At 46.1% G+C, this 27370-nt stretch overlaps 1 protein-coding gene across 3 annotated transcripts in view; it reads left to right on the forward strand.

Moving 5' to 3' along the window:
* The window catches only part of DOCK8 (dedicator of cytokinesis 8), a 227026-nt gene that overhangs the window by 97119 nt on the left and 102537 nt on the right, over positions 1–27370 (forward strand). For all 3 annotated transcript variants that reach the window (XM_004373530.2, XM_023728576.1, XM_023728577.1), the window contains 4 exons: positions 1351–1510; positions 4209–4345; positions 5497–5590; positions 6397–6559. In XM_004373530.2, coding sequence (XP_004373587.2) covers positions 1351–1510; positions 4209–4345; positions 5497–5590; positions 6397–6559 — 554 coding nt within the window. The remainder of the gene's footprint in view (positions 1–1350; positions 1511–4208; positions 4346–5496; positions 5591–6396; positions 6560–27370) is intronic.

Below are 27370 nucleotides of genomic sequence, written 5' to 3' on the forward strand. Positions count from 1 at the left end.
GGGTAATGGGGAGCGGCTGAGATCACTGCACACGGTCCCTGCGTGGTACAAAAGGCTAAGCACGTGGCTACTAATCGAAAGACTGGCAATTCAGATTCACTCAGAGGCACCTCAGAAGAAAGACCTGGTGATCTGCTTCCAAAACGTCACAGCCATGAAAACTCTATGGAACAGTTCTACTCTCACACAGGGGGTCGCCATGGGTCGGAATTGACTTGATGGCAACGGTTTTTTTGGTAGTGTACACCATAAGTTCATTAGCACCACGTGGGTACGGAGCCTGTGTAAAGGACATTGTTCTGGGCGTTAATTTGCAAAGGTTCCAAATATAATTTTAAAAACCTGGTCTTTCTCTAATAGCACTTACCTAGTCAGCACCCGAGAGCCCTGGTGGCACAGTGGTTAAATGCTCAGCTGCTAACTAAAAGGTCAGCAGTTCAAACCCTCCATCCACTCCGAGAGAGAAAGATGTGGCAATCTGCTTCTGTAAAGATTTACAGCCTTGGAAACCCGGTAGGGCAGTTCTACTCTGTCCTGTAGGGTCACTATAAGTCGGAATCAACTCGGCAATGGGTTTGGGGTTTTAAAATCAGCATCCTGCTACAGACTCAAATTTCAAGTAAGACTTGTTGAACGAAAGACTTAAAAAACAATTGACCTTTTATTCTGAGTTTAGAAAGAAGACCTTGGAAGTATTGTCAGCCTAATAAGGAAGTTGTTAAGAACCTTTATGTGTCTTTTTGGAGTTCTCCGAGGCAACTGTTTTAAAGCGGGTTAGCTTGGGAGCTTGGCAGATAATATACAAAACTTTTTAGGCTAATGAGTCCCCCATGGGAATCCGTATCATGTAGCTAACTCCCAGAAGAAGCATTCATTGATCAGCTGGGATAACAAGCCTTGGATATATTTTTTTTAAGTTGAGGTGTAATTTATTGATTGAATGTAGCCTCTCTTTAAAAAAAAAAAAAAAAAGATCTTTATTTCCTTACCAGCTAGGCTTCCGGTCCCAGTCAAGTCAGGTTCTGCCTGTTGGTCCTTTTTCATTACTTGTTGTTGTTGGATGCCATCGAGTCAATTTTCGACCCCTAGCAACCCCATGCGTTACAGGGTTAGAACTGCCCCACAGGGTTTTCTAGGCTGTAATCATTACAGGAGCAGATCGCCAGGTCTTTCTCCCATGGAGCCACTGGGTGGGTTTGAACCGCCAACCTTTCGGTCAGCAGCCAGGCACTTAACTATTGTGCCACCAGGGCATCTCAGAGATGGCCGTCATATCCATGTCAGAGGCAGTAGACTTGGGGCTGATACCGTATTGCTTGTTTTTGATGGTCTCTTTCCATTTTTCTCTAGAGTAAGGACAAGATTGAAAAACTAAAACTTCAAGCGGAGTCCTTCTGCCAGCGTTTGGGGAAGTACCGGATGCCCTTTGCCTGGGCTCCCATAAGCTTGAGCAGCTTCTTCAACGTCTCCACCCTCGACAGGGAGGTAACCGATGTGGAGGCCATAGTCGGTAAGATTTTCAACCTTCATACCAACTCCAAGGTCAACTGCTCATTAGTGGGGCTCAGAAAGCAGTAGAGTCCCTGGGTGGTGCGTCTGTTAACACGACCAGCTGCTAACCAAAAGGTTGGAGGTTCGAATCCACCCAGAGGCACCTCGGAAGAAAGGCCTGGCAATCCACTTCCAAAAAATCAGCCATCGAAGACCCTGTGGAGCACAGTTCTACTCTGACACACATGAGGTCGCCATGAGTCGGGCTCAGCTTGGCAGCAACTGGTTTGGCTTTTGCGGGGATGAGGGGAGAATGATAGGATTTGGGGAATGAAAAGTAGATAGGATGAAACACGGTTATGACTGAGTCCCGTGTGGCTGATTAGACAGTGGTCCACAAAGCTATCACCAACATTTGTGGAGCTTACATATACTCTTCATTTACAGTAAGATTTTTGGATGGAATGTTCTGGATGGATGGACACTTTAAAACATTAATTTTCAGTAGCCACCCCCTCAAAAGTAAAATTCTTGAAAATGACAAGAAAGTCTAGTAATCAGTGCATTAGATAAAGGCGCCATGGCTGACCCCTATGCCTGAGAAAGCCAACCATCTCAAGGTTTCAAAAAGTGAAACTCGGCTTCTCGGCACAACATCCAGTCCCTTCCCGTTCATTTGCCAAGTGCAATAAAAGAAAAGAATATCTTGTTACTGTTCCGATATATGCAGCACGTTTCTCTCCTCTTCATCCCTCACCCTCCATCTGAATCATTCATTTCCTTTCCAGTTGGGGCGTGGAGCTGTGCCAGGGTGTCAGAATTTTCAAGGAGACCCAGCCCACCACCTGTGGCGGAGTTTCTGTTTGCCTAAATGCCTTGGTGTCCACAAATATTTAAGTCTAGGTTCACATTTCTCATGCATTCCTTCATTCTGCCACTTCTGAAATGTTGCCGTGTAGCAGGGAAGTGGAGGAAAGGATATTTTGTTATTGCTGCTGCTATTCTGGAGTTATTGGTGCATAATGAAAACCAGTAAAACCAGTTGCCGTCCAGATGATTCGGATTCACGGCAACCCCATGTGTGTCAGAGTAGAATTGTGCTCCATAGGGTTTTCAATGGCTGATTTTTCAGAAGTAGATTGCCAGGACTTTCTTCCAAGGCACCTTTGAGTGGACTGAAACTTCCTGTCTTTTGGTTAGTTACCAGTGAGAATCCCTGGGTTATTTCTGACTTGTCAGTAACAAACCTCACTTTCTTGCACCCTGACCTTCACACTGCAATTTTTTTTTTAATGCCTACTTCTCTGTAGACCCCAGTAGTTTTATTGGAAAGTGTCAGGCATACAGCTTAGAAGCCAGTATAAGTAGGGTAGGTTCAGACATAGGGCATGCTGGGACCTCCGTCACAGGCAGGGAGGGAGGAGGGGGAAGCCAGCTGAAGGATGAATTAACCCAACTACAGAGGCTGGTTCTTAAGAAGCAATCAGAAGGTGCAGTGTATGATACTGGAGCAGTGTGCGAGTTTGGGTGGGCACTGGTGACAGGAAGTTCCAATTCAGCATCATGGTGTGAATCCAGGATAAGAGGATAGTCAAAGACAGGGATTGGCAATATTAGAGTTGTAAGGAATTTGACCACAGAACCCCTGAGTGTTACAGTATAAAAGCAACAAGATTTATCCCAAACGGGATGAGAAACAACAAAGCAGAGTGTGGGGTGCCAGCCGGAGTATCAGGGTTTCATTCAGGGTTCTGTTCCCCGTTGGGCAGGTCAACCAAGACAGGGACCCCGTTCTGCTGCCTAGTTTAGAGTGAGAGCAGAGGAGAGCTGGGGTTCAGAAGGTTCCAGCGGTGACCCTACCTTGTTTGGGTCCTAATCCCAAATGCCTTTAGGGCCATCTGAGTATATGCCTCTTCCAGTGGAATTCAAATATAAAAATAAAAGCAAGCAGAGCAATCTCTGCAGACTTTGGCTGGCTGCGGCTGGGAGTCCTGCTGGTGGCATCTGGTCTACCCTGATCTCCATGTGGGAGGAGCTGCTCATGGCCCCTCCGCTCCGGCAAGGGTAGGATTAGACGCTTAGACACAAAGGGGGCGTGCACAGGGACTCCAGCAGGAGGACTAGGAAAGGTAGGGGCCAAAAATGTTCATCCAAAACAACGTGGCCGTGTTCAGCATTCTTGTTCAACGACTTTGCTGCTGTTGTCGTGTGCCGTCCAGTCCATTCCAACTCACAGCAATCCCATAGGAACAAGTGGAACTGCCCCCATGGAATTTCCAAGGCTGTAATCTTTACGGAAGCAGACTGCCATATCTTTCTCCCGAGGAGGATGGTGAGTTCAACTACCAACCCTTCGGTTAGCAGTTCAGTGCTTAACCACTGTGCCACCAGGGCTCCTTCTCAATGACTCTAAATATATCTTATATGTGGTAAGGAGTCTCTGGATGGTGTAAATGGTTAGTGCACTCAGCTGCTAACAAAAGGTTAGAAGTTCCAGTCTAGCCAGAGTTACCTTGGGAGAAAGGTCTGACTACTTCCGAAAAAAACCAGGCATTGAAAACCCTATGGAGCACAGTTCTACTCTGACACACATGGGGTCACTATGAGTCAGAGTTGAGTAAACAGCAAATGGTACTGGTATATATGGCACAGTTAATAACTGCTTGTGTACTCAAACAGAAGGGCGTGCTGTAGAATGATAACTGTTTTCCTGGAAGGGAGAAGCTCTGTGGGGGAGCGGAGGACTTTGTCCCAATCCAGAAGGCTTTCTGAGCGAAACTTGTCCTTGGAGGAAAATGGGGTTGGATCCAATTTCAAAGCCACCACCATGACCATCAACAACTTTTTTAAGCAGGTACCTCCCCATGTTACATTGTGTCTGGATTTGGCCCCACTTTGGCAGGGGTGCTGAACTCTAAGGGGAGGTATAGGTGGTGATTCAGAGAGGGGCTGGGCTTGGAGCAAAGCCTCAAGGTCATTATCTACAAAGCAGGGATAACGGTGCTTGCTTCATGGGCTGTTGGGAGTGTTCGATGGCAGGATGAGAGGCTGGGTTGGGATGGGTAGAGCAGGAATATTTGACAAGAGGTTGAACTAAATATTTCAGAGTTGCCTCTAATTCTAATTTCTGTGCAAGACAGGTTAGGGAAAAAACTTAAAGATAAAAGGGTACCCAGAGGACCAGGCTTTCAGGGGACATCTAGGTCAACTGGATAACAAAGTTTATTAAGAAGATGTTGTGCATCCCACTTTGGTGAGTGGCGTCTGGTATCTTCAAAGCTAGTGAGCGGCCATCTAAGATGCATCAATTGGTCCCAACCCACCTGGAGTAAAGGAGAATGAAGAACACCAAAGACACAAGGAAAGTATTAGCCCCAGAGACAGAAAGGGCCACATAAACCAGAGACTTCATCAGCCTGAGACCAGAAGAACTAGATGGTGCCCGGATACCACCAATGACCGCCCTGACAGGGAACACAACAGACAGTCCCTGACAGAGCAGGAAAAAAGCGGGATGCAGAACTCAAATTCTAGTAAAAAGACCAGACTGAATGGTTTGACTGAGACTAGAGGGACCCCGGAAGACATGGCCCCTGGACTCTCTGTTAGCCCAAAACTAAAACCATTCCTGAGGCCAACTCTTCAGGCAAAGATTAGACTGGACTATGGGACATAAAATGATACTCGTGAAGAGAGTGCTTCTTAGCTCAAGTAGATACATGAGACTAAACGGGGAGCTCCTGTCCAGAGGTGAGATGAGAAGGCAGAGAGGGTCAGGAGCTGGTTGAATCGACACAGGGAATCTGGAGTGGAAAGGAGGAGTGTGATGTCACAGTATAGGGAGAGCAACTAGGGTGTGTATAAATTTTTGTATGAGAGATTAACTTGAATTGTAAACTTTCACTTAAAGCACAATTAAAAAAAAAAAAGGCTACCCAGAGATCGTTGGCCCCTAACCCAAGACTCCACAGCCCATCTACACTAACATGACGTCTCTCTTGGCAGGAAGGAGATCGCCTGAGTGACGAAGACTTGTTCAAGTTCCTAGCTGACTACAAAAGGTCTTCATCCTTGCAGAGAAGGGTCAAGTCCATTCCAGGTGGGGATTCTGGTCTGTGTCCTCTGCCACTGTGCCAGAGCCAGGATGATAGACGAGTTATGTATCTCCTGCTGGGATTTATAAAACCACGTTTGCCAAGTGAAATGTGGGATTTTACTTGAACGGTTAAGAAATCTGACTTGGTCTGCATTTTTGACAAATCTGTTAATTTTTCAATTTTTTAATTTTTTTTTAAAGATTGCTTCTGTAAATAAAGACCATGCTTTAGATCAGGGCTCTCAGATAACTGTTTGAACAAAAACAAAAAACCAAACTCAAGTCGATTCTGACTTGTGGCAGCCCTGCGTATGCCCTTTTTTTTCAAATGAAATAGTATATGGAACCCTGTTATAAAAGTAAATAAGAGTCTGATTCTCTGGTTGAAGGTGAGTGCACCATCCTCATCCTCAGCCCAGTAACTCCTGAGGCACTTCTGTCGCACCCTAGGGTACCAGGGAACTCAGTTTGAAAACCACCAATTTTTAATGCTCGCAATGTGTGGAAGCTACTTAAGTATGTACTGTTATAGAGTAGCAGTTCCAGAAGGGACTTTGAAGATCATCTAATGCATCCCTACTTGTTTTACAGCTTCTTACTTTTTAATTTACAGAAACTAAAGCTCAAAATGTTGCCGTGACATGCGTTTTCTCAAACTATAGGAAAATACTGAGAATTCCAAAACTCTTAGACTCCCCCAGCCTATACTTACGCTCCTAAAAGAATGTAGCGTACAACAAACACCCTTCCACAGTTCCCTTGTAACGTGGCCGTTTCTTTACTAAAATAGTCCTATTTTTTCCCTTTAGGGTTGCTTAGACTGGAAATTTCCCCAGCTCCGGAGATACTCAATTGCTGTCTGACTCCTGAAATGTTGCCACTGAGACCATTTTCTGAAAACCGAACACGTCCACACAAAGAGATTTTGGAGTTTCCGACCCGGGAGGTGTACGTCCCTCATACTGTGTACAGGTGAGAGACGGAGGCTTCTGGGAAACCATAGCACCCACATCCTGAGTTTTGTTTGGATAATGCTTTCATTGTCCTTCAGCCTGTCTTCCTACTTCCTAAATTTGGGGGAAAATGAAACGTGTCTGCATAACTATAATTGCTAGATCTCTTTCTAAACATGGTTTATCCAAGTCTCTTTAACAAGAGGCCGTTACTTCGGTCATCATCATAATTTAGGACCAGAGTGGACATAATCTTTCCAGAAATGAAAAATACCTCCTAGTCATTATCTCACATACTTTGGACCTGTTATCAGGAGGGACCAGTCCCTGGAGAAGGACATCATGCTTGGTAAAGTAGAAGGTCAGCGAAAAAGAGGGAGACCCTCAATGAGATGGATTGACACAGTAGCTGCAACAATGGGCTCAAACATAACAACAATTGTGAGGATGGTGCAGGACCGGGCAGTGTTTCGTTCCGGGGCGCGTAGGGTCGCTATGAGTCAGAAGCGACTCAGCGGCACCTAACAACAACCACCGTTGTTATCTTGGTTTTTCTATGTGCAGAAGGACGAAATAGCAAAAAAACAATGGGCCAAACATGTTCTAGTTGCTTGAAAGGCAGCTGTTGCTCTCTACACCAGCTCAGTCCAGTAGGACTCCTCGCAGTGATAGAAACGATCTAGGTCTGCGCTGCCCGGAGGATAGCCGCGAGCCACGTGTGGCTATTTAGCACGTGAAATGTGGCCAGTGTGAGGGAGGAGCTGACATTTTGATTAATTTTAATTCATTTAAATCCAAGTAGTTGCATGTGGCAGGTGGCCCTACTGGACAGCACAGAGCCATACCATAGGGACCTGAAAAGATAAGGCTGCCTCCGTTTCTCAATGCCACCTGCAGCCACCTGACCATCCACACTGGGCTGGGAAGGGGCGCAGCCAGCACACACTTGCCCAGGGCATTGCTGCTCATGTCCTTTATGTATTTTGACAATTTTTTTTAAATGCAGAAAAGAATGCTATAACAAGCACCTTTCCCCCACCATCCAGAAATGGTATTTTGTTGTTAACATTTGTTGCTGGGTTTTTTGTTGTTTTTATATACAAGAAATAAACTAATACAGATTACGTCGAAGTCCCCTCATCCCCAGTGTCTAGTGGCAGGCCTCTGTCTTGTCTCCCAAATGTCACGGTTACCAAGAACCTCTGTGTGTCCTTCGTCCCACATTCTCCAGGTTTCACACTCATATATGTACCTGTGAACACTGGATGAGATTATTTTTACCTAATTCCATGTACGTAACTGATTTCACACTGTATATGTTTCACTGCACTTTGCTTTTTTTTCCACTCAGGTATGATTTTTGTTTGAGTATTACTGTGTGATTGTTGTTGATGTGGTTGTATGCCGTCGAGTTACCTCCAACGCAGTGACCCCACGTGACAGAGTCGAACTGCCTCATAGGATTTGCTTGGCTGTAATCTTCACGGGAGCAGATCGTCAGATCTTTGAACCTCCAACGTTTCGGTTAGCAGCTGAGCGCTTAATTGTTGTGCCACCATGGCTCCTTCGAGTACTACTGTAGACTCATGAATTTTATTAATTCAGTAAGACTCAATGTGTGACGCTCAGTTATACGCATTTCTTTTTTAGTTACACGGATTTTCACAAATGTAGCCAGTGGGACTCTACCAGCGTGTGTTACAGAAATACCGATAGTGGCTTATATAGAGCTTAGTCATTCTTTCTAATGGCTGTGTAGTATCTCTTTGTGTGACTAGGCCATGTTCTATTTATCCACTTCCCTATTATAGATGTTTATCTAGCTAACATTTTTTTCCCTAGCTTTTGCTCTTACAGTGAAAATTTTTTGTCTGTGTCTCTGTGCACATGTGTGAAAGTTTCCCTAAGGAAAATGCCTAAAATCGAAATTACTGGCTCACCAGTTATATGCATTTCCAGTTTTCTTCACACGGCTATTTTCCCCCCCAAATTGTACTAGCTTGCAGCCCTACCAGCAACGCATGAGCATTCCCATTTCCCCAGATCCTCACCTGCACTTCCCAGGATGACACACGTGGGACTGACATGCAAAGAACCTTGGAGCTCAGGAATCCGAACTCTCCCTACCCCTACCCTCCACATTTCCAGGTGACGAAATTGAGATCCAGAGAGGATAAGTGAGTAGTTAACGGGTTCCCATCAAGTCGATTCTGACTCCTGTTGCCCCTGTGTGTGTCAGAGCAAGACTGTGCTCCATACGATTTTCAGAGGCTGATTTTTCAGAAGTAGATCGCCAGGCCTTTCTTCCAAGGCACCTCTGGGTAGACTCTAACTCCAACCTTTGGGTTGCAGCCAAGCGCTTAACCTTCTGCTCCACCCAGGGACCAAGGGAGTAGTTAGTCAAGGTTAAAAATGACATGAGAAATATAATCAACTACCTACAGTTAGAAATGTGCCTTTTCCTTTCAAGATTCACGAGGTACACACTCGTTCCCCCCTCCCTCCCCCCTTAGTCCTTCCAGAGCTAGTTCTTTGTTTTCTACCCCCATTTCTTGAATAGAAACTCAGCCCAAACGCGGCTCCCAGATAAGACACCCACCAGCATCCCCAGGGTGCAGTAGGTTCAATTTTCCATCCCCTAGAGGGACAGGAAAGCTTAGGGATGGAGTGCTTCGTTTCTTTTTACAAACCTTATCCTATAACTGAAAAAAACCCGTGGCATTGGGTTAAACTTGCATCGAGAAAATCCTACAGTTATTCAGCTTCCCCTCAGCATTTAATCACCCCCAGGAGGCATTTACGACTCTGCACTCCCTGCTGCAAACATTATCCCTTAATTACATCACAGCAGGCTGGGAGTGCGCTCGTGTGTGCTGGATAATTCAGAAACGTAGGAGTGCAGAGGAGACAAGTCTGGACGGATTACTGTGGACCCTGCGTGGCATCTTAAGAAAAAGTTAGAGTGAATATTCTTTAGCTATCCTGTGCCCTGTGGAAATACCAGGACCACCTGTTAGAAGCCAGGTCTCTGCTCTTGGGAATGAAAACACTTCCCTCCAGTTTGGCCGCAGCCCTTTCTCTTGGCTCCCAAGCCACCATATTTTACGACTTTCAAAAAACATAGATAATTTATTTTATTTTTGTTGTTGTTGCTGAGAATATACAGAACAAAACATGCACCAATTCAACCATTCCTCCATGTACAATTCAGTGACATTGATCACATTCTTCGAGTTGTGCAACCATTCTCACCCTCCTTTTCTGAGTTGTTCCTCCCCCGTGAAAATAAACTCACTGCCCCCAAAGCTTGCTGTCTAATCTTTCAAGTTACTGCTGTTGGTTTGATCGCGTAGAGATCGTTCTTAAAAGAGCACAGTGCACAAGGCAGACAGTCTTTACTAGTTAAGCTAAGCTATTGTTCGGTTTTAAGAAGATTTTGGAGGATATTTTTGGTTTTAAGGTTTAAAGATTATCCCAGGGAAATAGTTTTAGGGGTTTATCCAGCCTCCATGGATCCAGAAAGTCTGGATTCTATGAGAACTTGAAGTTCTGTTCTGCATTTTCCCCCTTTTGATCAGGATACTTCCATAGACTCTTTGATCAATTTTATGGCTTGTTTGAGGAAAAAGCTATGGTGAACTTAGATTAGAATTTTACTATGTGTATGCTGCAGAAACTCAGGGGGCATCTTGTTTGAATCTCTGCTGCTGTTGTTAAATTTATTCCACAGCTGTCACATGCTTTATAGTGGCCTTAATTAGGTAAGTGCAGACAGAACCCAGCCCTAGACTCGTTCTCCCTTTCCCACATTTCCACCCTTCTCTCACAAGATGGAAATGGAAAGAATCGAGTCAGGTGTGAACCCTAGATAAGATCACTAGGTTGGCTAAGTTTGTCTTGGATGGCCTAATCTTCTCATTTCTGACAATCTTCCTGTCCTTTTGTCCCCCTTGTCATCTTCCCGTACCTCAAAAAGCTTGTAACATCAATGCTTTTCTACCCTACACCTCCCAAAAATAAATAAAAAGGCTTTTCTCAAGCATCAACTCGATGGCAACGGGTTTGGTTTTTTTGGTCTGTGCTGACCCTCTACTTTACCAAGCATGGTGTCCTTCTCCAGGGACTGATCTCTCCTGATAACATGTCCAAAGTAGGTGAGACGGAGTCTCGCCATCTTTGCTTTTAAGGAGCATTCTGGCTGAATTTCTTCATTTCAGTAGGGACAGCCATTCTGGGTTCTTTTAGAAAAGTGTTCCTTCAACTTAGTTGAAGAATTCTGGACATCGTTCTATATAGGTTGCAGCGTACAGGGTAATTTTCCTTGTTGACAACTGCTATTTCTATGCCTCTAATCCTGGTCACAGCAGCCCGAGTGGCAGAAACAGTTAAGTGCTCACCTGCTAACCAAAAGATTAGAGGTTCGAGTCCACCCAGAGATGCCTCGGAAGAAAGGCCTTGCAATCTACTTCTGAAAAATAAGCCACTGAAAACCCTATGGAGCACAGTCCTGCTGTGACACACATGGGGTCTCCATGAGTTGGAATTGACGATGACAACTGTTTTTTTTTTTAGTCGGGGTCACAGCTGTATACCTTTAAGGAAATAAACGGCTGTTAAGATTGATAGAATGGATACATTCAGGTATAAGCCTTTGTTTTATAGAGGATTCATCCCATGAATTTGAAACATGGCTTGACTTATAAAAATTTGATCCACCTGTAACTTTGCAGAATCCATCTATTGGGTCAAGCAGCGAATACCTACACCGACAAAGCCAGAATTTGTATTTCTAATCCGTGTTTTTAATGTAAACAGCCGGGAACCTTTGGGTGGAGGGAGCTCTTGTAGTTAGGTGCCGTCCAGCTGATTCTGATGCTAGTAACCCTACAGGACAGAGTGGAACCACCCCATAGGGCTTCCGAGGCTGTAATCTTTATGGGAGCAGTTCACCAGGTCTCCTGAGAAGCCGCTGGGTAGGTTGGAATCTCCAGCCTTTTGGTTAGCAGCCGAGCGCTTAAGCGCTGCACCACCAGGGCTCCTTGGAGGGAGCTATTCCGTGGTTCTAACGGCAGAGCTTGTCTGGCCTTGAGTGTGAGGGGTAGTCAGTCACACGTTATGGGATTCTCGTGTTTGGGGAGGGTTTCCAGTTAACGTAGTGTGAGCACAACTCAGGTACCTTTACCTTTGCTTAAATGGGCATTGCCGTCAAGCCTCAGGTGAAGCTGGGATGGGCCGGAATCACCTCCCAGCTCTTCACACACCTCCTTTCTGTTCCCTGATCCTTCAGGTGCCTGAGTCAGGGTCACTGTTCTGGGTTGGACTGTGTCTCCCACAAAGATATGTTGAAGTGCTAACCCCTTTACCTGTGAAATAGGATCTGTGATGACGTTTTCAGTTACGCTAACACGAGGTCATACTGGAGTTGTTAGCTGCTGTTGAGTTGGCCCCCAGCTCATGGTGGCCCCATGCACAGAATGCTACCTGGTCCTGCGCCATCCACACAATCGGTTGCGGATCAGATCATTGTGATTCATAGGATTTTCCTTGGCTAATTTTTGGACGTAGATTGCCAGGTCTTTCTTCCTGGTCTTAGTCTAGAAGCTCTGCTGAAACCTCTTCAGCATCATAGCAACACACAGGCCTCCACTGACAGATGGGTGGTGGCCGTGCATGAGATGCCTTGGCCAGGAATGGAACTCAGGACTCCCGCATGGAAGGTGAGAAGTCTACCACTGAGTCATCACCGCCCACCATACTAGAGTAGGGCGGGTCCTAACGCAACGTGAGGAAAAGCAACAGAGAGAGAAGACGGAGCTATGCTACTGCTGCCAGCCAGGGGCTACCTGGGGCCACCAGGAACCGGGAGAGAGAAGGAAGGTCTTCCCCAGAGCCCTGGGAGAGAGCACGGCCCCGCCCACGCCCTGACCTCGGCCGATCCTCTCCAGAGCCGTGAGGCAGCAAGTTCCCATCATTTCAGGCCTCACTTTGTGATACTTTGTTACAGCAGCCTGAGCAACTAAGACCACCGCCATGTCCTGCGAGGGTGCCATTCACATTGCGGGCGGTGCCCCTGCTCCCTTCTCTGTATTCAGATTGCTTTGAGGAAAGTTCTGGCTCAGTGACAGCCGACCTGCCCAGGACTCCAGGAAGCATCCCAAGGAGCCAGTGAGAGCTGGGCACCGGTACAACCAACTCTGGCTCTCGGGGGAGAGGTCAGCCTCTACGACCGGAAGTGCTGATCCCAGGAATGACTAACCAGTGTACCAGTTGCCATTGTGTTGACTCCCGCTCATGGCGCCCCCATGTGTGTTAGAGTGGAACTGCTCCATAGGGTTTTCAGTGGCTGATTTTTCAGACGTGGATCACCAGGCCTTTCTTCCAAAGCACATCTTTGTGGACTTGAACCTCCAACCTTTCGGTTAGCAGCTGAGCACATTATCCCAGGAATAACTAAAAAAAAAAAAAAAAACAAAAACCCAAACCCAGTGCCATTGAGTCGATAGGCTCTCCCAAACCAGGGGCTTTGCTCCTTTGCCATGCTGAGTCCACTCTCTATGGGTCAAAGGCACGGCCCCAGACTAGCGTTCCCTGAAAACAGGCCCAGGCAAGAGGCTTTGAGAAACCACGAGCCAGCCAGCAATTCTGAAAGTAGAGCTGAACAGCTGGAAAAATCAGGTTGATGAACAGGATTAGCCAATACTTTCTCCACGCCCGGATTCAGAAAACACTAGCTGTGAGCCTGGAAACACGTTTGGGCCGACTCCTGGCTTCTTGTCCGTGTGGCGCTGCAGCTGGGCATGGAGATGCCAGCTGTTTCCTGGTCGAGGGGAAACAGCAGGGTCGGGCGCCAAGGCCCAGCCAGGCCTTCACGGGCCTGTGATCCTGCAGCTGCCACCGGGGTGCGTGGAGAGATCACAGGCGATGAGGCGGTAATGAGCTCGTTAAACTCCTTGCCGGCTCTTTAACTGGTGATTACAGTCGAGAAAGCCACATAAAGTGCTTTTTCATCTTTCTCCCGCCCCGAGAGCCTCTGAGGTCTTGTTTATCCAATTATCAGACTTGCTGTGGAGGATTGTGATGGCGGAGAACAAGCTTATCCATCGAAGCACGGTTTCTTTGATGGATAATTAGCTGCTTTCTAGGCCTCTTCCTCTTCAGCAGCAAGCTCCCAGACCAGCAGTCAGCATGCTCAGAGCTAGCCTGGTATCTGGCCGAACAGGGGTGCCTCCCACATCACAGGGCAGTTTTAAGGGATTGTTGCCATTAGCCGCCCCAATTCATGGCGACCCCAGGCACAATGGAACGAAATGCTGCCCAGCCCTGTGCCATCCCCATGATGGGTTATAGATTGAACAGTTGTACTCCATAGGGTTTTCATTGACTGATTTCAGAAGTAGATCACCAGGCCTTTCTTCCTACTCTTAGTCTGGAAACTCCGCTGAAACCTGTTCAGCATCATAGCAACACACAAGCCTCCACTGATAGATGGGTGGTGGCTGCACATCAGTTGACTGGTGGGGAATCGAACTAGGGTCTCCCACATAGAAGACGAGCTTTCTACCACTGCACCACCACTGCCCCTTGATGCTATAAGTACTTCAACGTTACTGCGCTTTAATGATTGATGGCTTATGCTGTGCTGGGCTCTTGTCTCTTTAAATCACCCTCTAAACAATGGTTTATTTATACCACTGTCAGAATAACAGCTCTTCATCCTGTATTGTTTCTTTTGTTGCTTGAATTTTGTTTGTTTGGGAATTGGTAGCCTATTCTAATGGTGCAAAAATTTAAAAGTACAAAGGTGCAAATAGTCAAAATGCTCCCTACTTCCCCTGACCTCCAGCCTTCCAGTTCCCCCCTTTGGAGGCAGCCATTTTGGTCAGCTTCTTGTGTATCCTTGCAGAGATAGGCTGTGTATACACAGGCCAATCCAGCCATGTGTTTTTCCTTTGTTAATATAAATATGGAGCCCCTGGGTGGTGCAAACTGTTAACACACTCAGCTGCTAACTGAAAGGTTAGTGGTTCGAGTCCACCCAGAGGTGCATCAGAAGAAAGGCCTGGTGAGCTACTACTGCAAAATCAGCCACTGAAAACCCTATGGACCACAGTTGTACTCTGACACATGGGGTTGCCATGAGTCAGAGTCAACTTGATGGCAACTGATTGGATTTAATACAAATATAGTATAATCACACATCCTTCTGCACCTCGACTTCTTCCCTGAGCACTGTATTGTGAAGAGCAGTTCTATATGGAGGAGTCCTGGTGGCACAGTAGTTAAGTGCTGGGCTGCTAACCATAAAGGGTTGTGGTTTGAACCCACCCAGCAGCCCTGCAGGAAAAAGACCTGGTGATCTGCGTTTGTAAAGATTTATAGCCTTGGAAACCCTATGAGGCAGTTCTACTCTGTCCTGTAGGGAAGATATGAGTCAGAATCAACTCAACAGCAGCGGGTTTGGTTCAAGTACTTGACTTTGCAGGGAGCTCTGGTGGCGTGATGATTGAGAACTTGGCTGCTACCTGAAAGGTTGGCACTTCGAACCCACCAGCTGTTCCGTGGGAGAAAAATGTGGCAAACTCCTTCCATAAAGACTTGGAAACCCTATAGGGCAGCTCTACTCTGTCCTGCAGGGTTGCTGTGAGTTGGCATCGACTCAACGGCACGCAACACCATGACTGGACTTTACCAGTGGCTCCCTGGTTTCAATAATGTATCAGGAATACAGTCCTTGCTTTCCTGAGGCCTTGCTCCAAAACTCAGTGACTTAGTTTTTATTAGTAGTTTTTTAAAAGCTATTATTATTATTTTATCATTACTTTTTTTAATTAAAAATTAAAAAAAAAAAATGGAGGCAGCCAATTAAGGTTAATTACCAACAGTTGTAGGTTTTGCAAAACTACTGTTCCAATACAACATTCCGCCACTAGAGGGCAGAATTTGCTCACTTTCTAGATTCAGGCACAATTAGCCATTACAGTTGCAACCCAGATGGATTTGTGGTTTATTAAAGTAGAACACGCGTTTTATTTTTTTATCCTTGAAACACAGGACCGAGAAAAACTGAAAAAATTCCAGTGTCTGGAGAGATGTCTGGGGTCGTTTTTTGCAAAGGATTTTATTCTAACCTGTTAACTTCAGCCTTCTTCCATTAGTGACTACTGACTATAGAATAAGGAAGCGTTGGTGGTGCAGTGGTTAAAGTGCTTGACTGCTAACCGAAAGATTGGCGGTTTGAAACCACCAGTGGCTCCGTGGGAGAAAGATGTGGCAGTCTGCTTCTGTACAGATTTACAGCCTTGGAAACGCTATCGGGTCGCTAAGAGCCCAACTCGACTTGAGGGCGGTGGGTGGGACTGTAGCATCAGGCACTGTTTTAGAAGATGCAGTGGGAAGGGGGACAGAGAAATACACCCCGTGGTGTTGAGTAAAGGAGCCCTGGTGGCGCAGTGGGTAAAGCGCTTGGCTGCCAACAGAAAGGTCCGCTTTGGAACTCACCAGCTGCTCCACGGGAGAAAGATATAGTGGTCAGCTTCTGTAAAGATTACAGCCTTGGAAACCCTATGGGACATTCTCGTCTGTCCTTTAGAGTCACTATGAGTTGGAATTGACTTGACGGCAGCGGGTTTGGGTTTTTGGTTGATGCTGAGCGGGAGAGAACGAGACAGAGAGAGAGGTCTTTTTTGGGGCTGTGTGGATGTGTGTGTTTGGGGTGTTCACTATACATATTTAGACATCACCAATTCTACCTCATATACAAAATGAAGAGAGTGTGAGAAATTTCCCTGGAATCCACGGGTGAGGCAGTAATGAAATGGTAAGAAGGAGGCGCTGCTGTAAGTTAGGAGACCCTCAGCGGTGTAAACAGTTGAGCGCTGGACTGACTACCAGCCAAAAGGTTGGTGGTTTGGACCCATCTCGAGGCGCCTCAGAAGATGGACCTGGGGATCTGATTCCAAAAGGTCACGGCCTTGAAAACCCTATGGAGCAGCTCTACTCTGCACACACGGGGTGGCCAAGAGTCGGAATCCACTCAGTGGCAGCTAACGACAACAACACCGGTTTAATAAGAATAAAATTGTTAGTAGTTGTTAGGTGCCGTCGAGTCAGCCCTCAGCTCCAAACATATGGCCCATCCGGCCACCTCCGTGAGCCCATGACCCCAGTCTGTGTAGCATTCCGGCTGGCAGTCACCCCTGCAAGAGGCAGCCACTGGTACACCTGGCCCCTGGCTGGGCATGGACCTTACGGTGCTATTGAAGTGTGTGCCTTAAGCATTAGGTCAGGGAGGAAGAAGAGGCGCTCGTGGGCACGTGCTGAGTACCTGGGACTTTTGTATTAAGTGTTTGCTTTATGATGTCACTTGAAAGCATTTCTATAAAACAGGCACGCTAACAGCTGCTATCCGTGTAGTCACTGGCTGTTTCTTAGGATGGGTAGAGGACTGAAAAAAAAGAGCGCCCAAAGCAAAAAAAAAGAAAATCCACTTCAGCAACAGCAAAAACTGGAACTGTTTTGGCACGGACACGTGTTTTCGTCAGCTGGCAGATTTGTTTCAGGAAGCTATTTGCAAAGCCTGGAAAAAATGTGTCCCCTCTGTGCGTTAAAGGAGCAGGCAGGCTGGCTGAGGTGAGCCTGCACGTGGCAGTTCCGTCTGGTGGCTTTTTAAAAGGCTCCATAGCTCAGATTTGGCATCAAAACAACGTCTTTAAACTTGAATTTTAGGTCTTGAACAAAGCCAGCGAGTTTGGTGTTTTGGTTTGTGGAATAAAGAAGTTTGGGGTTGGGCACCCTCCCACCTCCACTTGCTTCCCCCCCTCTCCTTGACCCCCCTCAAGCATCGGATCTTCCCCAGAGCAGCGCCTTATGGTCAGTAATCCCCCGGCCTCTTTTTTCTCCCCTTCCCCACTCACGGGGAAGAGCTGAGTAGAGGAAGGTGGGAGTGTAAACCTCTTTGCTCAGTGAATTTGCCAAGTAGTGTTTCCAAAGGACGTTTGCCGAGATGGATATCGTAATTGGTAGAATTTCAGCCAGTTTGATAAGGTCTGGGTTTAAAAAGCTTCAAGCAGGCTTGGAGAGAGTTTTTGTGTTTGTAAGCAGGCCATTTTCTCCAGCCGGCTCCGAGTGCTTGTGTGTTTGGGATTCTTTGAGATGGGAATCTGCTGTAGCTGAGACCGAAGGCAGTGACCCCAGCTTTCCCCAGAGTCTTTTGCTGTTGAAAACTAGTCAGATAGTTGGACCTGTCTTAAGCAAGTGGAATTGACTTGACGGCAATGGGTTTGATTTTTTTTTTTTTTTGGTTCAAGTCCTTTCAAGGAGCCCTGGTGGCGAAATGGTTAATCACTCGACTGGTAATCAAAAGGTCAGTGGTTCAAACCCACCAGCCGCTCCTCGGGAGAAAGATGTGGCAGGCTGCTTTCACAAAGATGACAGCCTTGGAAACCCTCTGGGACAGTTCTGCTCTGTCCTGTAGGGTCACTGTGAGTCAGAATCAGCTCGACGGCAAAGAGTTTGGTTCAGGTCCTTTCAACTGTTTTGAAAAGGTAGCGTTCTCTCTGCGCCAGCCTGACATTCTGCTCTATCCAGCGGGAGGAAGGCTGGTCCGCCTGGCTGTCACATGACAGGAACTCTTGCCTATTTCATAAAAAAGCGTCGGGGATGACTGCCGAACGGCCGTGGGGTTTCTTTAGGGAGTGAGGAAAATGTTTTGGAATTACCTAGCGGTGACAGTTGTGCAATATTGCAAATGTACTAAAAGCCACAGAATTGTACGCTTTACATGGCTCAGATGGTGAATTTTAACCTCGATTAAAAAAAAAGGGGCGAGGAATAACGCAATGGAAAAGATACTCTATAAGCACCACGGCGGCTAGGATGAGTACTTAATTAGTTCATAGTCACAGAAAAATGGTTAGTAGTAATAGTGGTTATTCTATATAAAGTCACAATATTTGATTTTTAAATTGTAATCCATCAACTGAGAAAGCGTGGATTTTTTTTCCCCCAAAAAAAACTTTACAAGGGGTGTGATTAGAGGAATTAAGGTTTGCTGGAGGTGTTTTTTTTCTTCTCCCTCATTTGATTTTTGAATTTTTTTTTTAACAGAAGGTTATTGAGAGAGAAGATGAGGGCATTTACTTTTGTGTTTCTGCACAGTTGGTAATGTCTAGTCTCTGGCCTCTGAGCTGCATTTGCTGTCTGTGGGGCAGCAGAGGACAGTGACGATGGCATTTATGCGGACATCCCGGCCCACGGGGCACAGGAGGGACGAAGGGGCCGCTGCCGCGGTGACAACGCCCCAGTGCAGCTTTCTCATCTTGCAAAGTCTTGCAGGTAGGCGGCCTGTGTGGCCTCTGCCTGGTACCTGGAAGAGGTTTCGTGCTTGGCTGTAGTTGCTCTGATTTCTGGAGGTGCAGCGTCCTCCTTGCCCTGCTCACCGTCGTTTTCTTTCCATTTTCATTTTTGCATCAGTGCTGCTGTGAGTGTGTGCTTCACTCCAACCTAAAGCGTTGGACACAGGAGTGACCCCAAGGGACGGCATGAGACCGTGCAACGGCAGGACAGGACACTGCGGGTGTTTTATTTTAGCAAGGGGCCCTGGTGGTGCAAATGGTTAAGTACTTGGTTTGAAACCACCAGTGGCCCCGCAGGAGAAATACCTGGCAATCTGCTTTTGTAAAGATTACAGCCAAGAAAACCTTCTGGGGCAGTTCTACTCTGTCCCAGGAGGTCACTATGAGTCGGAATCGACTCAACGGCACCTAACAACAACAACATTCAGAAACCTTCCCATTGCAAAAAATATCTGAAGTACCACGCAGAGATTGGATAACAAGATGCAAAATGTCTGGCTGACAGGAAAACAAGGAGAGGAAAATGCGTCTATACCTGAGTGAGATTAATGCCCAGAATGTATCTTAAGGCCTTCAGCAGTTCCTTAAAACGTAGGCTGCACATTTGGCTTTCAGCTTCCTAGCGGCCATGCAAAATAGGAATCACAACGATCTACAAGATGTCTATGTCTGCCAAATTGAAACCAGACCGTCTGTTGGATCAGTGCTTCTCAAACTTGAGCATTTGAATCACCTGGGTGTTGTTAAAACACAGGTTCTCATTCAGCAGGTCTGGGGTGCATTTCTGGAGTCCCTGGGTGGCACAAACAGTACATTCCGCTCCTAACTGAGAGGTTGGCCGTTGGAGTCCACACAGAGGCAACTTGGAAGAAAGGCCTGGCAATCTACCTCCGAAAAATCAGCCACTGAAAACCCCATGGAGTGCAGTTCTGCTCTGACGCACATGGGGTCATTATAAGTCAAAATCAACTCCAGGGCAACTGGTGGTGGCTTTGTGATTGGCTCCCTGGGGGTGCTGTTGCTGCTCCTCCCTGGACCACTTGGGGGTGGCAGAGTCTTAGCTCACTCAGAAGCATATGTACAAAACGTGTTCCCAGATCATTCCAGAATATATAAAATACTGAGCTCTGAGATGTCTAGCTTTAATTTGCTTGTGATGTATTTAAAATGCCACAACCTCTGTCTGACACTGGGGTATGCACTCACTCTCACCTTCTAAGTCATCTGTGTTATATTCAGCCTTCTGAAATCTTACAGTTTGGGTGACCATCATTTAGCCCTCATAGGTGATACAATACGCTTAGGGTTGTATCCTTTCACCACACCTATTCAGTCTGTATGCTGAGCAAATAACCCGAGAAGCTGGACTACATGAAGAAGGATGCAGCATCAGATTGGGAGGAAGACTCATTAACAACCTGTGATATGCAGATGACACAACCTTGCTTGCTGAAAGTGAAGAGGACTTGAAGCACTTACTGATGAAGATCAAAGACTACAGCCTTCAGTACGGATTACATCTCAACATAAAGAAAACAAAAAGCCTCACAACTGGACCAATAACAACATCATGATAAACAGAGAAAAGATTGAAGTTGTCATGGATTTCGTTTTACTTGGATCCACAATCAACACCTGTGGAAGCAGCAGTCAAGAAATCAAAAGACATTGCATTGGGCAAATCTGCTGCAGAAGATCTCTTTGAAGTGTTGAAAAGCAAAGATGTCACCTTGAGGACTAAGATGTGCCTGACCCAAGTCATGGTGTTTTCAGTCACCTCATATGCATGCGAAAGCTGGACAATGAATAAGGAAGACCGAAGAAGAATTGGTGCCTTTGAATTGTGGTGTTGGCGAAAAATATTGAATATACCATGGACTGTCAGAAGAACGAACAAATCTGTCCTGGAAGAAATACAACCAGAATGCTCCTTGGAAGCAAGAATGGCGAGACTACTTCTGACATACTTTGTACATATTATCAGGATGGCTCAGTCCCTGGAGAAGGACATCATGTTTTGTAAAGTAGAGGATCAGCAAAAAAGAGGAAGACCCTCAACGAGATGGACTGACACAGTGGCTGCAACAGTGGGCTCAAGCATAACAACGATTGTGAGGATGGCCCAGGACCGGACGCGTTTTGTTCTGTCGTGCATAGGGTCACTATGATTCGGAACCGACCCGACGGCACCTAACAACAACAACAAGTGATATAAACAAGGACCACGTTATAATAAAGTTTGGTGAGCCTGCTTGTTGACCAAGGAGACATTTTCACTGTTGTTCTTAGAAGGAGCAGCGTGGTCACAGGTCCGGGATCAAGCTTCAGAGCACCTGGATCTGAACTGCATCAGTGCTATTTGCTACTTGTGGTACCTTGTAAAAGTGCCTCAATTTTGTCAGCTGTCAAATGGGCTAGTAGTCATCTTAACAGGTGCTTAGAGCCGTGCTTGCACATATAAGACTTCAGTAAAGTTTGCTATTTTTATTATTACATTTAAAATAGATTTTCCTGGCAGTGAAACATGAATAGTTAATAAAACCAGTCCTCAGCTGTTTGCCTTTCATTGTTGATGTTGGTTGCCATTGAGTTGGCCCCCTGACCCATGGCGACCCCACGCGTGATGCAACAAAATGCTGCCTGGTCCTGTGCCATGCCCATGATCAGTTGCAGATCACACCGTTGTGTTCCATAGGGTCTTCATTGACTGATATTTGGGAGAAGATCACCAGGCCTTTCTTCCTAGTCTATGTTAGTCTGGAAGCTCTGCTGAAACCTGTTCAGCATCACAGCAACATACAAACCTCCACTGACAGGTGGTGGCCACGCATGAGGTGCATTGGCGGGGAATCAAACCCCAGTCTCCCGCAAGGAAGGCAAGACTTCTACCCCTGAACCACCAACGCGTACCAAAAACCAAACTCATTGCCGTCGAGTCGATTCCGGCTCAGAGCGATTGTACAGGACAGAGTAGAGCTGCCCCATAGAGTTTCCAAGGAGCCTCTGGTGGATTCGAACTGCCGAAGTTTTAGTTAGCAGCCGAGCTCTTAACCACTGCGCCATAAGTACCTTAAAATCATGTAACTAGATTTGCAGTTTTCTATGAAATGCTGGAGTACAAGACACCAAAAAACTAAAAGATGTTACTAATATTAATAGGCATCTGAAGCTCGTTTAGATGAAATCAAAGTCTGTTGCCAACACATTTTAACGAGAGGAAGAGCCACTTGCTTTTTCCTGCAGGTTTTGAATGAGGGCATCTCGTTCAGGCAGTTGTTTTGCTGCCTTCCCACTTCAGCGAATATTCATCCATTCTTTCTCTCTGTCTTCGCAAAAAGCGCTAGCAAGGGAGAGTTTTAAAACACAAGGAGAGAAAAAGAAGCTACTTAGAGATTGCTAAAATAGTTGGGTTGAGAGAGAGTTTATTTAGAAAAGCAGGATGCTTTTCACGAATAAAGCCGTTCCGATAGCCTTGAATAAGGAAGCGTTGTTGTTAGGGGCTGACAAGTCGATTCCAACTCATAGTGACCCCATGTGACAGAGTAGAACTGCCCCATAGGGTTTTCCCTGGTGGAGCAGTGGGTAAGCTCTCAACTGCTAACAGAAAGGTCAGCATTTAGAACCCACCAGCAGTTCCTCAGGACAGAGATATGGCAGTCTGCTTCCATGAAGATTTACAGCCTTGGAAACTCTATGGGGCGGTTCTACTCTGTCCTAGAGGGTCGCTGATGGTTCCTTCATGAACTCGGCAGGTGTGAGAAGGAACAACAAATTTTTTTTTATTCAAACATTGCCATTATCAGTAAAGGACGAGACATAAGTGTTTGCATCATGAAGGATTAATTTCCTTCTCTTTTTTTTTTTACTGAGGTGAACTAGAAATAACAAAACAGTTGCCATTTCAGCTGTTTTTACACGTCAGTTCAGTGATTTACAGTTATTTGCATTCGCCGTGTTGTACAACCATCACTACAATCGGTTTCCAGTTTTTTCATCACCCGTAACAGAAACTCAGTGCTTCTTTTTAGTTTGATTGTGCCTTAGGGGAAAGTTTACAGTGCAAATTAGTTTCTCATTGAAAAATGTACACACAGATTGTTTTGTGACATTGGTCGCAATCCCCGCAATGTGTCAGCACTCTCACCCTTCTCCTTTCCACCCCAGCTTCCCTGTGTCCATTTGTTCAGTTTTCCTGTCTCTTCCTGCCTTCTTGTCTTTGCTTTTGGGCAGGTGTTGCCCATTTGGCCTCATTTGCTTGATTGAACCAAGAAGCACGATCCTCATGTGTGAGAAACCCAGTACTTCTTAAGCAGTACCGGCCCACTTCCTCCTTCCCCAGTCCCTGGTAACCACCAACCAACGCTGGTCTCGATGCACTGGCCTATTCTGGATATTTCATGTATGGGATCATATATTTGTCCTCACCTCCACCCTTCTTAGCCTGGGCTTTTTTGCAGAAGAAATAACCCCAACTTCTTGAATCTCACCCCCTGAGACCTATTTTCCAATCTGTTGAAATGATGGCCAACTCAAATTTACGGTCATGACCTACTCCACCATGACGTTGTCCGTCCCCCTTGTCAGAGAAAGTCCTCCTCCCTCTGCTCCAGCGATTCCACCTTGTCACTGAATCCCTCTCTGGAACTGCCTGCAGTTGGCTGGTCCTGAAGGTCTACCGCCCGCTGGTGGAGGTGTTTGTTCTCTGCCGAGCTGCTCAGCTCTCCCCTCCAGGCCTTGTGCTGGTGGCTCAGCTGGCGAGGTGTTCGCCATGTCCACTTGTTGAAACGGGTGGCGATGTGCTTTTTGCTGTAGCTTACTTGATGCTTGAGCTCGTCCCCAAGCTGGAGAAGCCCATGGGGAGAGCACGTTGATGTCACCTTTGGCGTAAGCGACATGGGTAGGTTTCTCTCTGTTTCTGTGCACTGGATGAGGAATAGTGACACATTGGAGAAGCCACACTGTGTCTTTTGCATTGTAGCTGTGAAGGACTTCAACGTCCCTGGGGTGTTCTAACCAGTTTGTAGTAATGGAAGCAGAAGAAGGTCCCAAGACACCAAGCACAGACAGTTTGGTTACCAACACGATGTAAGAATGACCAAGTTCCAGAAGTTAACCCCCAACTCCCCAGAATTGCCCAATGACTGCATTTTGCAAATAAGTTGAGGGATCGTTGCTGAGTCAGTGGAAAGAATTTGGAGTTTCCAAAACAGTTTGTAATCAAAAGTCATCTGAAGTGACCTCGGAAGGAGAATTGTTGATGAATCCCGAATGTCCTGTTCTGTGTGGAGATGCACGTGCCTGAAGAAAACCACATTGTCCACATTTGGCGAAAGATAAGATTATATTCAGCACCTTACGCATACACTGGGCTTGTAGTTACTAAAGAACTTGCAAAATAACTTGACCAAAACAAGCAATGCTTATTTGGGTCATGAGCTATCATCTCCAGCTAATATGAAGCAAACAACTTACCACATATAAAGCCTACAGGTCTGCCTGTCAGTTTGTTAATAACGACTCCTGGCTGGTGGAGGCTGTGGGATTATGGGCCATAAGGTCAGGTCTTTCTTCTCGAGAGAAAACCTTAATATTCTCTTATATTCGTTTCTTAAAAAGTGGGCAGATTTAGCAAAACATCACTTTGCCTTCTCACCAATACGAAATATGACGACCCTTGGGAAATGCATCTTTGTAGAAAAATTTTAGGTGGAGTCATTTAACCCCCCTGGGAGTCAGTTTCCTGGCTTACAGAAAGGGAGGTTGGATGAAATTATCTTGGCCTTCCTTTCCAGCTTTGCTGCAGAAAGTGTGTGCAATACGGCAGGACATTGACTACCCCTGGCTTCCCGGTGGTGTTCGAACATGGGGGTCAGCACCCCCTTTGGAAGCAGCGTGCACAATTGTTGACCAGTGTTGAGGTATAGGGGGCAGGGTGGCGGTGGCCCTGTGGAAGAGGGACAGGAGAGGAGCTTGCTCACTGCTTACGTGATCATCCGGTCTGGCAAGGCTACTGCTGTTGTGATTTACACAGCCCCTCTCATCCAGCTACGTCAAAGTGTTTGAACACACTCGGGCTCCTTTTTCCTCATCATGGCAGAAAGAAAGGCTGATGGGTGTCTTTCCCATCAATCCAGTTAATTCAAAGTTGGAGAAATGGAATTATATAAGCCAGCCCAGTTGTCATTGAGTCGATTCCAACTCATGGTGACCTCATGTGTGTCAGAGTAGAACTGTGCTCCATAGGGTTTTCAATGGCTGATTTTTCAGAAGTAGATCTCCAGGCCTTTCTTCCAAGGTACCTCTGGGTGGACCTGAACTGCCAGCCTTTCAGTTATCAGCCAAGCACATTAACTGTTTGCACCACCCAGGGACTTTAAATTATATAGAATTTAAGGAATTTCCCCCAAAGTATACTGCATTGCAGAGGGCAAGATCTATATATAAAGTGCTTGTCCCAGCATTATAACTGGAAAAAAGGGGGTGGGGAGGAGAAATAACTTAAATGATTTTTTTTTTTTTGGGAGAATAGTTGTATAAATTATGGCGCATTCATAAGATGGAAGTATGCAAACATCAAAATCATGGGTATTAAGAATATTTGGTAAAATGGTCTTGATAGAACAAGATTAAGTGACACAAATACAGGATGAAGCTTTGTACATATGGTATGATTTAAAAAAGGTTTAACATACAGGAGAAATAAGACTTCAAGGAAATATGCTCAAGTTTTAATAGTCATTTTTCTTGGTGCCGTGGGATATTGGGTGGTTGCTATTTTCTTCTTTATACTTCCCAGTACTTCTTAATTATAAGATGGGAAAAATGGACACATTACTTTCATAATCATATACATGCTACCTGTCTGTCTATCTATCTGAGGAGCCCTGGTGGCGTGGTGGTTAAGAGCTATGGTGTGCTACAGCTGCTAACCAAAAGGTTGGCAGTTCGAACCCACCAGCTGCTCCTGGAAACCCTCTGGAGCAGTTCTGCTCTGTCCTATGGGGTCGCTATGAGTCAGAATCAACTCTATGGCAACAGGTTTGTTTGTTTATCTAGCTATCTGATTTTAAGAGGGAGAGAAGCGGACCGGTGAGAAGTAGGATGGGACATTTGAATTGAAACCCAGGAGATGAGAAAGCAGCAGCCATTTCTAACACTAGGGAGAAGCTCTTCCAGGCAGGGCAACAGCAGGAACAAAGCCCTAGGTTGGAGGAGGTTTGGAATTTTCTAGGTCCAGATAAATGGCCAGTGTGGGAAAGTGATGAGTGATAAGGTCAGAGAAATTGCCAAGGACCAGGCCATGTAGGACTCAGGATAAGAAGTTGGGCACCCCGTGTAGGAAGCTGACATGATCTGTTTTCAGCTCTGAAAGCTCTTGGGACCCATGTGTGAGTAGATTGTAAGGGGGCCAGTGCGGAAGTCAAGAGGTCAATTAGGGAAGTGTCGCAGGAGTCCACAAGTGACTGAGCAGGTGGGCAGTGTAGGTTGAGGTGTGTATCTTGACTTATTAGCTGTGTGGAGGTCATAATCATAATAATTGTTCATTGCCGTCAAGTTGGCTCTGACTCACGGGGACCCCATGTACGATAAAAGGAAATGTCGCCTGGACCTATGCCACCTTCACAATCTCTGATACGCTCAAATCCATTGTTACGGCCACTGTGTGTTTTTGAGTCCTTCCACCCTGGGGCTCTCGTCCTCCAGCATTCTGTTGGACAGTCTTCTGTTGTGATCCATAGAGTTTTCATTGGCTAATTTTTGGAAGTAGATCACCAGGCCTTTCTTCCTAGTCTATCTGAGTCTGGAAGCTCCCCTGAAACCTGTCCACCATGGGTGACCCTGCTGCTATTTGAAATACTGGTGGCCTAGTTTCCAGCATCGCAGCGACACGCAGGCCACCATAGTACAATTGGTGAGTCACTTGTTCAAAGGTCTTTGAGCCTTGAGAGAGTGGAGTAAAGTAAGAGGTAGCAATGCTGTCTGACTAAGCCTCCATGGCCTCTGACCTTGCACACGCAAAGTAGCTGCTCCTGTGTTCTTGAGAATTCCAAGTGCATATTATTTTCTCTCCCTGGGTACCTGAGAGCATTTGTTATCCTGCAAGACATTTTACTAGCGAAACGTCGTGCTTTTGTCCTTTCCTGGTGTAGGATGTTTTTCTGAAGTCAGGAAGGTGTATTGCAAAGTTTCGCTAAGTGATTTCTCAGAATATTAAACTTGTGAAATACACCATGAAAAAATAAATACATAAATGAAATCTGAGGTCAGAATGTGGGGAAAAGAGCAGCGTGTAAGAGATTCCAGGGCACATTCACCTGTTTATCTTGGTTCATCCCCGTCTCTCCCAGCAGTGTCTGACTCCCAACACCCCCTTCTCGTACACTCGGGCATGGTTTACAAAACACTGGGGTTCTCTGGAACACGCTGGGAAATGCTGGTTTGTGGTGAGGCTTTAGCTTGATACTTGGACTGGAATC

The sequence above is a fragment of the Trichechus manatus genome, unplaced genomic scaffold, assembly GCF_000243295.1.
Source record: "Trichechus manatus latirostris isolate Lorelei unplaced genomic scaffold, TriManLat1.0 scaffold00025, whole genome shotgun sequence".
In the NCBI taxonomy this organism is placed as follows: domain Eukaryota; kingdom Metazoa; phylum Chordata; class Mammalia; order Sirenia; family Trichechidae; genus Trichechus; species Trichechus manatus.